Source organism: Phoca vitulina, unplaced genomic scaffold (assembly GCF_004348235.1).
Source record: "Phoca vitulina isolate PV1807 unplaced genomic scaffold, GSC_HSeal_1.0 scaffold18, whole genome shotgun sequence".
Taxonomy (NCBI): Eukaryota; Metazoa; Chordata; class Mammalia; order Carnivora; family Phocidae; genus Phoca; species Phoca vitulina.
The window spans coordinates 19,309,829-19,323,633 of NW_022589721.1; the positions used below are offsets into that span (position 1 = coordinate 19,309,829).

The window sequence follows — 13,805 nt, forward strand, 5'->3', positions numbered from 1 at the left end:
AGTAACAATAAACTACTTATAATATATAGCATAATAAACACACAAAGTTTTCCCAAGTATAAATCAAAGTAAGTATCTTTAAGTGCCATCATTAAATCTAAAAATTAACAATTATTATAAATAAGCAATGTACCTAATTTCATAACAATAACCATCTCACCATTTGTATAAGTACAAGAATAAGCTATGGTAAAATGGCAGAGAACATACTTTCTTTATCCTCATCCAGTCCAAAAGAATTAACTGACAGTCTATGGAGAAGAACCCACACCACAAATCACACTGTTCTAAAGATTTAGTATAACTGGACTGTCCAAGGAAATACATTATAAACTGGATATATATTTTCTAAAATATTTATTTATAATCTACAACAACATAAGAACTAAAGAATTTGGTTTTAGAAAAGTAAAAAGCAAATAAATTTCCACTGATAAGCTATATAAAAAAGAAGTATCGTCCATATTTGTGAATGGTATTTTACTAAAAACACATATAGTACCAAAATGGTTCTGCAACAAGTACACTAAAACCTTGAGTTTAGTCAATTATCATATTATTCAGAAAGTTCTAAGAATGCAAGTTTAAATTTTGTTTTCCCTTTTTTTAGAGGAGTTATGAAATGAAGATATACTAATCTTTGCAGAATTTCACATCTGATTAAAACATATTTTCTATTTATTGACTAACACCATTACCTCAAAATCTATTTTGAAAGCATGCAAATGGTTTTCCAAATGTTAACAAGAAATATAGGATACCGCTGTACTCCACAGAGTTTTCTGGTGAAGTAAACATGCAAAAGTGGTTACATACCAGAACTATTTGCTAGTTGCATTACTCTCATCATCACTACAGTTCTGACACTGTGAGGAGAAGTCCTTGTCAGTTGACTGGAACATCTTGAAATACCTAAAAATTCAACAAGCAGGACTTTCCCAATAGAATGAGAATATACAGAGTCCTTGCTTTTACTTCGTCAAATTCCCTACATATTCATACTGAGCAAAATACTTAAAATATTTTACAACTCCTAAGAAGAAAGGATAGGAGGTAGGCAAATGTATAAGGTGCAGTAAAGAGAAAACCACCAAATAATATAATCAATATTCCTAATCTTCCTTTCCTATTACCCATAAGGATTAAAAAATTAAAAGTAATGAAAAAATAAAATTTTTAAAGACTGAGAAAGAGAAAGAAATATAAAGGAGAATAGAGTAGGGAGGAAAACCACTGGCACAGAGAATAAAGTAAAATCAAAGCAGAGATTCTGCCTCCTACTTTACAAAGAGCCTATTGAGTAGCAAGAGGAAACATGAAAGGAACATTTCCTAGAAAGTGGAAATTATACTGGAAATTATCCATCAAAATTTTTTTAAATCATAAATTGATCATTTTGAGGACTTTGACATTGTAAATTACCTTCTTTACTATGTTAACTGAATCAAAACTATATATATATCAGAAGTGAAAAACATTGGATGTACAATATAAAACAGAACTCCATCTTGGAAATAAGCCCATGCAATCTATACAGGTTTTAAAAATCTATACAAAATTTTCTTTTGACATATTGTAAACTATCTGTACTTACACTGGAAATGTACTCTAATCTAATATTTCATTAAGAAGACTTTGGAGTTAGAAAAACTAGTTCTTTCAGTTTCTGTGTGTGTATGTGTGTGTCTGATATACATCATGCTTTCTTCTTTTTCTGAATATCTTTAAAAAATAAGAAAACCATTAAGATTGTACTTCACCATACCATATTTTCCAATGATTTTAGCTTAAAAAAAATCTGGTTCTATTTCTACGATTGGCTTATTAGTAACCTCCTACAACACCAATTCTCCTGCATAGAATAAATACACACTATACACAAACATATATAAATAAATAACTACCAAAATGCACTAGAAAATGACCAAAAACAGGTTGATTCTGGAAAGGAATCAACACTTAGAAAAAGGAATGGAACTAAGTGAGTTACCTGTTTATTGCAGCTTTTGGCCCGAGGGCAGCCTCAACCCAACTAAAACTCAAACAAAAAATCTTCAGTCTTTCTGGCCTGAAGAAGCAGTGGATAGGGTGCAAGGTAACCAAAGCCACTGGAAAGTGAAAGGGGAGTCCTGGAAAGGATAGAGTCAGAAAGGAGGAGCCTAAATCCAGTATATACAGTCAGTTCAAATGTATGGCTGACCTGTGAACTACACATTTGCAGTTAAAAAAAAAAAAAATGCTAGCTAAGGGTAAAATAACTGAAGATTTGAGCTACACACCAAGAAACAGAGTTTGCAGTATGAGCCTAACCATCAACTGCCTGCTAAAACAAGTAAAGAAAAACTGAAATTTTTTAGAAGAATAAAACACAACTCAGAGTCTCTACAACATGGTAATTGCAGCAGTGATTAAGATATAATCCAAAATTATTTCACAAAGAAACAGGAAAACATGACCCATTTTCAGGAGAAAAAACAATAGACAGAGATCAATTTTGAAGTGATTCAAATGTTATAAGTAGCAGACAAGGACTTTAAAGTATCAATTAAAAATATATTCAAAAATATAAATGAAAACATAGTCAAATAGAAACTATAAAAAAGAACCAAACTCTAGTCCTAGAACTGAAAAATGTATTATCTGAAATTTTTAAATTAATTGGATAGGCTTAAAAGCAAAATGGAGGTTATAGAACAAAGAGTGAATATGATGATAGATCAATAAAAATAACCCAATCTGAAGAACAGAAAATAAAAGGATTGAGAAATAATGAATCAGTCTCACAGACTTGTGGCTAAATATCAAAAAGTCAATACACGTATAACTGGAGTTCCAAAAAGGGAGAAGAAAGAAAAGACCAAAAAATATTTAAGTAAATAATGCCTAATAATTTCCCAAATTTGGTGGAAGACAAAATTTCAAAAGATTCAAGAAAGTTCAGGGAACCCCTGGTAGAATAAGGATAAAGAAAATCAATGATAAAGAAAAAGGAATCTTGAAAGCAGTCACAAAAAAATGACACGTTAAAGGAAAACAATGATTTATATATACTTCAAGAAGGAAAAAAAGCTGTCAATGCAGTATTCTATATCCAGAAAGATTATATCCTTCAAGAATGAAAGCAAACTGTATCTTAGATAAACTAAAACTATGAAAATATGTTGCCAGCCAACCTGCAATATAGGAAATGTGAAAGCAAGTTCTTTAGACTGAAGGGAAATACCAGTTGGGCAGAGGGATCTTCAGGAAAGAATGAAGAGTATCAGAAATGGTAAATATTGGGTAAATATAAAAAACTACTTTTTCCCTAGTAATTTAATCTACGTAGACCTGTCTAAAAGAAAAAAATTTTAACTCTGTCTTATGGAGTTTATAAGATATGTAGATGTAATTCATATAACATCAAAGCATAAAGGATGAAGGAGGTTACAAATGGACCAATTTGGTAATTTGGTTGTAATATTTCTACAATGTCTATTACGTGATACAATATTAGCTCTAAGTAGTCTATGAAGAAGTAAGAATGCATATTTGTAATGCCTGGAGCAATCACACATACAGACAAAATGCAATGAGGATACAGCTAAAAAGCTAGTAAATAATTTGAAGGGAATTTTTTAAAAATATTAAATTAAGGCAAAACAATGCAGGAAATGAGAACAGAGGGACAAACAGCAAATAGTATAATAACAAACCTATATCCTACCACATCAATAATTACATTCAATGTTAATGGACTAAACACTCCAAATAAATGGCAGAGATTGTCAAAACATAAAAAAGCAAGACCCAACTATAAGATATCCATAAGAATTACACTTTAGTAGATTGAAAATAAATGGATGGTAAAAGATATACTAAACACTAGACTTATAAAAGCTGGAGTGGCTATATTATCATATAAAGTAGACTTAAAGAATATGGCCAGAACCAGGGACATTTCAGAATGATAAAAGAGTTAATTCATCAAAAGGCATAATAACAATTTGATTACGCCTAATAACACAGCTTCAAAATGTGTGATGCAAAATCTGACAGAATTAAAGGGCAAAATAAATTCTACAATCATACTCCGAGATATAAAAGCCTCTTTCTCAGCAATTGACAGAAAACTAGGCAAAAATATCAGTAAGATATAGATTATTTGAACAACACTACCAATTATCCTGGTCCATACTTAATATTTAAATGATACCCAACAACTATAATATACAACTATATTATACATATTCTTTTCAAGTGGAGATGGTACATTCATCAAGATAGACCATAAGCTGATCCACAAAACATGTTAATAAATTTATGATTAAAATAATAAAGAATATGTTCTCTGACCAAAATGGAATCGATAACAATAAGATATCTAGAAAAAAAACTGAAAATTAAATAACATCTTCTAAATACATGGGCCAAAGAAGAAATCAAAAGGGAAATTAGAAAATACTTCAAACTGAATATGAGTGAAAATACAACATACCAAAATTTATGGTATGCAGCTAAATGAATGCTTGAAGGGAAGTTTGAAGTACTTCCATTAAAAAGAAGAATCATCTAAGATAAACGGCCTATGGTTCTAACTTAAGAAGCTATGAAAAAAAGAGCAAGTTAAATCAAGAGTAAGGAAATAAAAAGAAGGAAATAAAAGAGCTGAAAATAATTAATAGAAAACAATAAAGGAAATAGGCAAAGGCAAAAGTTGGTTCTTTGAAAAGATCAACAAAATTAATAAACCTCTAAGTACACTGATCAAGAAAGAGAAAACACAAATTACTAATATCAGGAATGAAAGGGGACATCACTACAGATCCTACAGGAATTAAAAAGAGTATTATGAATAGCTTTATGCCAACAAATTCAACAACTTTGATGAAATGGGCAAATGGTTTAAAAAATACAATTTACCAAAACTGATGTAAAAAAAACAAAAAATCTGAATAGCTCTATCCATTAATAAAATTGAATTTGTCATCAAACATTTTTGCGTAACATAAACACAAAAATCCTCTAGGCCCAGATGGTTTCATTGCTGAATTTTATCAAAATCTTAAAGAAAAAAAACACCAATCTTACACAAACTCACAAACCCTTTAAAAAAATAGAAGATAAAGAAATACTTCCCAACTTGTTTTATGAAGCCAGAATAATTCTAAAAATAAAACCTAACCAAGAAATGACAAAAAAGAAAAACTGCACACCAATATCCCTCAGGAACACAGACACAAAAATCCTTAACTGAATGATAAGTGTTCTGCTTTCCCCAGGTGTAAGTGTTTATCCATAACAGTGGCAAAAAATAACATCCAGACTTCCTTACATTTTTTCCTTTCTTAAATATTTCTCATTGTTTGAGGGAGAAGTTGCTCTTAGTAGAGTCCCATGTTTAGAAATACACAGGTTAGAGGGTGCCTGGGTGGCTCAATCATTAAACATCTCTTTATTTCAGCTCAAGTTATGATCTCAGGGTTTTGAGATCAAGCCCTGAATTTGGGGCTTGAGATTGTCTCTCTCCCTCTCCCTCTGCTCCTCCCCTCCCTTAAAAAAAAAAAAAAAGAAAAAGAAACACAGGTTAGGAAAATTACCAGCAAGCATTTATGAGATAATATTTACTTATAGGATTTTTTTCCTTTTGAATTCACATTTAAAAGTGTGCCTGAGGGAGGGTAAATAAGAGAAGACAGTTGTTGCAAACTGCTAATTTATACTGTTATCAAATCAAAATGAAAATTATTTGAAATGGAACTATCTCTTCCTCCAATTCATCCTTGAGAATTTAAATACATTCAATTATTACAATACATAAACAAATCTTTTTCTAATACAAAAATATCCTAGATATTCATTACAAATCTTGAAAACATAAGAAAAACACCTTGTATGTTTAAATATAAGATTTTTCAACACTTTCAACATTTTGTTTTGCTTCAGTAAACCAGGAAGATTCCAGAAAACAATTTAAAACATATAAAGCAATTTTACTTTTTTTAATTAAATGAAACTAACTTTTTAGACTGTACAAAGCATGAAGTATTCAGTTAGTTTTCTAATTAACTGAAGCAACCAGAGACCTGTTGTAGCTTGTAAAATACTGTTACTACCTAATATTAAAATTTTTTAAAATGAATATTTCTTTGATGAATTAGAATATTAAAATGCATCACAATCATCATTTTAACGCTCAATTATTATCTTTTTAGGAAATATAAAAATGAGGGCACTGTCACATAAATCAGAAGAGAGTCAAAAGAAAACACAAGGGTTTTTTTCTATTTCAGGAATAAACAAGTATTTAATCTAGCTGCTTTTTATTTCTTGTTACATAAATATAAATATAAATATTTAAGTTGTATTCACTGTATTCACTTAAAGAAAGAGGAATGTTGGGTTAGGAAGAGAACAGCAAAGGGAGAAATGAGAGATTTCAAGTGCAGACATATTTTTAAAAAGAGAGGGAGGAAGGGAGATTATTTTAAAGGGAGCCTCAGAGAAGAACACACAACAAAGGGACTCCCTAGATCTGGGCAAATGAGTTGCTAGGACATGGGTTTTTTTCAGTCCCTCTACTGTGATTCTTTGATCAGCCATCTAATGGTCTAAACTTGGTATCTTTAGCAGACTCCATTGTGCACACAGATACTCATAATACATAGCACAATGTTAAGCACTATGAGAAGAACAGATGAATAGAAAGCATCTCAGTTGTGCCAGAGTGGTTTTGCTGTATGACATAGGTCTAAAGATTTCTGTATCCTGCCTAGGCCATGTTCTCAAAATTTGTTTCAAAATAAATTCCTGACCAATCATTTATCATTGCCTTTTTTTTAAACCTAAAATGGCATCTAGTAGATAAAATTGGCTAATTATAGGCTCTAATAAACTAATTTCCAGTTAAGTATTTTGTCTTTTTCCTGTGTTGGAAGGTAACCAAAAATTTCTTATTGGTAAGATTCAGGAGAAGCTTTTCCTAGAATATGTATTTGGGACAGTAATCCTACAATCAAGCCTATATTACTGCAATGACAGATGACCTCTAACCATAGAAGAACAACTATTACCGTTTTAAAGCTCACATTTGCTTTAATCCTAGAAAATTCTTACTAGGTTTTACCAAAATATCTTAGAATACTTCATAACTAAAATGTAACTTATGTATTCAAATATTTTTATCAGTGCCACAAGTATACTAAAATTTACCGTTTATATTAATACTTAGAATAAAGTAGAAAATTCTTTTAAATTGTGCTTTTCAGGAATATCAACATGCAAGTTTTAGAATAGAACCTCTGGAAATAGAATGACTGTCTGCAACCTAGACATACAATGCCTTGTGCCTTTGGTTGCGCTTTTCAGTCAAAATTGATTACTTTAATAGGAATTTACTGTAAACATCTTAAACAAGCCATATTTATATATATACATAGATGCCTTATGTATATATACACATAATTTACACATAAACATTTATTCATATTTACATATATTAAAAAGATGAGGATATTGAGGGTTTTTTTTTTTAAGATTTTATTTATTTATTTGACCGAGAGAGAGAGAGAGTACAAGCAGAGGGAGAGAGAGAAGCAGGCTTCCTGCTGAGCAGGGAGCCCGGCACGGGGCTCGATCCCAGGACTCTGGGATCGTGACCTGAGCCGAAGGCAGACGCTTAAAAACTGAGCCACCCAGGCACCCCGAGTTTGTTTTTTTTAACTTAAGAATTTTTAAGCAAGGAGGGATGGGGTGGCTAGGTGATGGACATTGGGGAGGTATGCGCTATGGTGAGCACTGTGAATTGTGTAAGACTGATGAATCACAGGGGCACCTGGGTGGCTCAGTCGTTAAGCGTCTGCCTTTGGCTCAAATCATGATGCCAGCGTCCTGAGATCGAGCCCCGAGCCGAGCTCCCTGCTCCACGGGAAGCCTGCTTTTCCCTCTCCCACTCCCCCTGCTTGTGTTCCCTCTCTCGCTGGGTCTCGCTGTCAAATAAATAAATAAATAAAATCTTAAAAAAAAAAAAAAAAAGACTGATGAATCACAGACCTGTACCTCTGAAACAAATAATACATTATACGTTAAAAAAAAAAAAAAAAGAAGATAGTAGGAAGAGAAAAATGAAAGGGGGGAAATTGGAGGAGGAGACGAACCATGAGAGACTATGGACTCTGAGAAACAAACTGAGGGTTTTATTTTATTTTATTTTATTTTAAGATTTTATTTATTTAGTTGAGACAGAATGAGGGAGAGAGAGAGAGAGAGAGAGAGCACACGAGAGGGGGGAGGGTCAGAGGGAGAAGCGGGCTCCCTGCCGAGCAGGGAGCCCGATGCGGGACTCGATCCAGGGACTCCAGGATCATGACCTGAGCCGAAGGCAGTCGCTTAACCAACTGAGCCACCCAGGCGCCCCCAAACTGAGGGTTTTAGAGGGGAAGAGTTGGGGGGTTGGGTTAGCCCGGTGATGGGTATTAAGGAGAGCACGTATTGCACGGAGCACTGGGTGTTATACGCAAACAATGAATCATGGAACACTACATCAAAAACTAATGATGTAATGTATGGTGACTAACATAATAAAATAAAATTTAAAAAAAGAATTTTTAAGCAAAATTAGAAAATAACATTAAAAATACTAAATTCTTTTGGCTTATCTAAACGAAAAAGTTCTACTTTTCAACTATGAAGACCATACATACTTACTGTGGAAAGTTAGATTCAGAAGAACAAAAAAAAGAAAATTAAACTACCTATAACTTTTCAGAAATAAACATTTTAGGGCGCCTGGGTGGCTCAGTTGGTTAAGCGACTGCCTTCAGCTCAGGTCATGATCCTGGAGTCCCAGGATCGAGTCCCAAATCGGGCTCCCTGCTTGGCGGGAAGTCTGCTTCTCCCTCTGACCCTCCCCCCTCTCATGCTCTCTTTCTTTCTCTCTCTCTCTCAAATAAATAAATAATATCTTTAAAAAAAAAAAGAAACATTTTGATGTATAATCCTTCAATCTTTTTTCTACAGAGATGTATACATAAAATGGTATTCTGCCATTTTCATAAGGCATTATCTGGTGAATATTTTCCCTCATCAAATTTTTTAAGGTAATGATTTTACTGGTGACATTTTTTTTCATCGTATGATGTACAATAGTTTAACTAATCCTCTATTACTAGATACTTATTCTTTATTCTTTTTCACTTTTACAAAGAACACTAATATAAATTTGCACCTAAATCTTTTTATGTTCCTCTGAAAGTTCCTTAGAGTAGATTCCTAAGTGGCAATATTAGGTCGAAAGGAAGGAAGGAAGGAAGGAAGGAAGGAAGGAAGGAAGGAAGGAAGGAAGGAAGGAAGGAAGGAAAGGAGGAACGAAGGAAGGAAAGGAGGAAGGAGGGAGGAAGGGATTTAAGGATTTTTAAAATTCTGCAAAATTTCCCTCAGAAAGAATATGCCAAACTATTCCCATCTTGCTGCATTTTTATTTTTTCAATGTTAACACTCTACTAAAAATATTTTCATGTTTTTAGAATGTAGGTTAAGTGTCATTAAAACAAATCCTTGAAAGAAATTTCTAAGCCCTAATCAATTGTCAAGTTATTTTAATTGGTAAAATATTCTAATAAAACAATTAGGTAGGACAGGTCTGAGAAGTTTATTATATGATTTACAAGTATATCTCCCCTTAATTATATTTCCTTTTAAAAATAACTCTTTTACAAAAAAAAAAAAACCTTCAGACTAATATTAATAAGCATTTCTAGAATACTTCTTAGGATAAGGTATGCCTGGTGTATTTCTTTTTTATTTATTTATTTTAAAAGATCTTTTATTTTAGAGAGAAAGAGCAAGAAGGAGAGGGAGAGAGAGAATCCTCAAGTGGACTCCCTGCTGAGCGTGGAGGCCAACATGGGGCTCAATCCCAGGACCCTGAGATCATGCACTGAGTGGAAACCAAGAGTCGGCTGCCTAACTGACAGAGCCACCCAGGAGCCCCATATTTCTTTTTTAAATAAGTTATTCTACTTAGAGGTACATCTTAAATTGAAAATCAAAACATTCTGGTTGAAGAAATGTAAGTAGAACACCTATAGTTTCTACATTTTAGTCTCTATTATAAAATTATAATAGATGTTTGTAATGGTGATGCTGGAAAACAAAACTAGGCCCCTTGACATATAGAATGAATTCCATTATATTTAATAGAAACCATAATTTCTCATGTTCATAAACATTCCATCATTAAACTTAACCATATTTTACAAAGTATAAATCCAAACTTGAAAAAAAAAAGAAAATCCGAAAAACAAAAAGAGGAATCTTGTTTTCTATCACGCTTTCAAGGCAATGATAATTCTAAATATGGTAACTTATTTTAGTCTGTTACCATGGACATAAACATCAATGTAAGATCAAAAATCAAGGGAACAATTTAAAATCATTTATAATGTACTTAATAAGAAAAGTACCAAAGCAATTGCACTCTGAGATGACAGAAAAGGAACAGTTTAATGCACACATTATTCCTTTAATTACAAATAATACTATAAGTGTCCAATTATCCAGTTTCTGATCTTTTGACCACCTGCTATTTGCTGCAGGCCCTACCCAGCATCTTCTCTAAGGAAGTACAGAAAGTAGACTTGGAAACACAAATTACACTTTGGCCTAATAAGAGATTTATGATAAGAAAAGAGATGAAACTACTGTGTTTAAGCAACAATTTGGAGACTATAGATCTTAGTTACCCAATTTATGAACATTATGAATAACTGTTTAAAAGTCCTGAAGGGTAAGGTGAAATTTACAATAAATATATAACACATTAAAGAATACAAACTTAAATGCAAACAATGCCATATACAAAATAATTTAAACAAATCATATTAAATAATCAAACATGCACCAAACAGGAAAAAGAAAAAAAAGTTTTTTTTTTAACAAAAAAAGAAAAAAAAAAAAAAAAAAAAAAGCTACAAAGCAATATTTTTAAAAGAAACAAATTAATATGACTAAGTTATACACTTATAAAAACTCAAATTTGAAAAGTGAAAGCACTCTTTAGAAATAGCAAGGAACTTAAATATTTAACTTACTAAATTTCAGTTAACAAGTCTTTTAGAATAAAAACTATGATTGTAAAAGTCCTTTTTAATAATTGTTTTTAAAAAATGCATGCCTTAGCTAATACCCCCCCACCTCAAAGAAAAAGAAAGAAAAAAAGAAAAAGAAAAAGCATTTGAATGTGATTTTGTAATTTTATTTAGCATTTAAGTGTACTGCAACATGCACATTATGTAGAAAAGAAACTTCTACCTGGATTTCTACATGGATCATATAATACTATTACCTCATTAACCTCTGGGGAACATAACATGGGACCTGGGGCTTCACTGCAACCTAGACTGGTATCTAGTTAACTTCAGGGCAACTAAGCCATTCCTGGGTTGGGCAGGCCAGTCACATAACAGCTAAGGACAGGAGTTGGCCAGCAGTAATGATGAGGAAGGTAACAGTACCCAATTAATCATCACATTTATTACCTAATTAATGTAGTAACTTGTTAATTGTTTAACTCTGGCTGTACAATTATTTATTTCTCTTTTATCTGTCATTTCATAGAGGTTTTTCTTTAATTTTTCATTTTTTATTTAAATTGAATTACCCAGGACACCTGGGTGGCTCAGTTGGTTAAGTGACTGCCTTCGGCTCAGGTCATGATCCTGGGACTCCAGGATTGAGTCCCGCATCGGGCTCCCTGCTCAGCAGGGAGTCTGCTTCTCCCTCCGACCCTCCCCCATCTCGTGCTCTCCCTCTCATTCGCTCTCTCTCAAATAAATAAATAAAATCTTAAAAAAAATAAAATAAAAAAATAAATTGAATTAGCCAATGTATAGTACATCATTAGTTTCAGATGTAGTGTTCTATTTGTTATTTGTGTATAACACCCAGGGCTCATCACATCACGTGCCCTCCTTAATGCCCATCACCCAATTACCCCATTCCCACCACCTCCCTTTCAGCAACCCTAAGTTTGTTGCTGTCTATAGTTAAAAGTCTCTCATGGTTTATCTCCCTCTCTGATGACTTCCCATTCAGTTTTCCCTCCCTTACACTATGATCCTCTGCACTGTTTCTTATATTCCACTATATGAGTGAAACCATATAATTGCCTTTCTCCATTTGACTTATTTCGCTCAGCATAATACCCTCCAGTTCCATCCACATCAATGTAAATAGTAAGTATTTATCCTTTCTGATGGCTGGGTAATATTCCATTGTATATATAAACCACATCTTCTCAATCCATTCAACTGTCGATGGACATCTCGGCTCTCCACAGTTTGGCTATTGTGGACATTGTTGCTATGAACATTGGGGTGCATGTATCTTTGGGGTCAATACTGAGTAGTGCAATTGCTGGGTGGTAGGGTAGCTCTATTTTTAGCTTCTTGAGGAACCTCCATACTGTTTTCCAGAGTGGCTGTACCAGCTTGCATTCCCACCAACAGTGTAAGAGGGTTCCCCTTTCTCTGCATCCTTGCCAACATTTGGTGTTTCCTGTCTTGTTAATTTTTGCCATTTTAACTGGTGTAAGGAGGTATCTCATTGTGGTTTTGCTTTGTATTTCCCTGATGCCAAGGGATGTGGAGCATTTTTTCATTTGTCTGTTGGCTATTTGTATGTCTTATTTGGAGAAATGTCTGTTCATGTCTTCTGCCCATTTCTTGACTGGATTCTTTGTTTTCTGGGTGTTGAGTTTGATAAGTTCTTTATAGATCGTGGACACTAGCCCTTTATCTGATACGTCATTTGCAAATATCTTCTCCCATTCCATAGGTTACCTTTTGGTTTTGTTGACTGTTTCCTTTGCTGTGCAGAAGCTTTTTATCTTGGCGAAGTCCCAATAGTTCATTTTTGCTTTTGTTTCCCTTGCCTTGGAGACGTGTCTAGCAAGAAGCTGCTGCAGCTGAGGTCAAAGAGGTTGCTGTCTGTGTTCTCCTCTAGGATTTTGATGGATTCCTGTCTCACATTAAGGTCTTTCATTCATTTTGAATTTATTTTAGTGTATGGTGCAAGAAAATGGTCCAGTTACATTCCTCTACATGCGGCTGTCCAATTTTCCCAGCACGATTTATTGAAGAGATTGTCTTTTTCGATTGGATATTCTTTCCTGCTCTGTCAAAGATAAGTTGACCATAGAGTTAATGGTGCATTTCTGGGTTCTCTATTCTGTTCGATTGATCTGTGTGTCTGTTTTTGTGCCAGTACCATACTCTCTTGACGATTACAGCTTTGTAATATAGTTTGAAGTCTGGCATTGTGATGCCACCAGCTTTGGTTTTCTTTTTCAACATTCCTCTGGCTATTTGGGGGCTTTTCTGGTTCCATACAAATTTTAGGATTGTTTGTTTCTGCTTTGTGAAAAAAGTTGATGGTGTTTTGATAGGGTTTGCACTGAATGTGTAGATTGCTCTGGGTAGCGTTGACATTTTAACAATATTTATTCTTCCAATCCATGAGCATGGAATATTTTTCCATTTCTTTGTGTCTTCCTCAATTTCTTTCATATGTGTTCTTAGTTTTAAAGGTACAGGTCCTTTACCTCTTTGGTTAGCTTTTCTCCCAGGTATCTTATGGTTTTTGGTGCAATTATAAATGGGATCGATTCCTTAATTTCTCTTTCTTCTGTCTCATTATTAGTATATAGAAGTGCAACTGATTTCTGTCCATTGATTTTATATATCCTGCCACGTTGCTGAATTGCTGTATGAGTTCTAGCAATTTTGGGGTGGAGTCTTTTGGTTTTCCACATAAAGTATCATGTCATC

General features: G+C 33.4%; 1 protein-coding gene across 3 annotated transcripts in view; it reads right to left on the bottom strand.

Annotated features, from left to right (window-relative positions):
• TMEM65 (transmembrane protein 65) overlaps positions 1-13,805 on the bottom strand; it is a 65,061-nt gene that overhangs the window by 21,832 nt on the left and 29,424 nt on the right. For 2 of the 3 annotated variants that reach the window (XM_032416078.1, XM_032416077.1), the window contains one exon: positions 817-912. The exons of the other annotated variant lie outside the window; for it this stretch is intronic. In XM_032416078.1, coding sequence (XP_032271969.1) covers positions 817-912 — 96 coding nt within the window. The remainder of the gene's footprint in view (positions 1-816; positions 913-13,805) is intronic. 3 annotated transcript variants of the gene reach the window in all.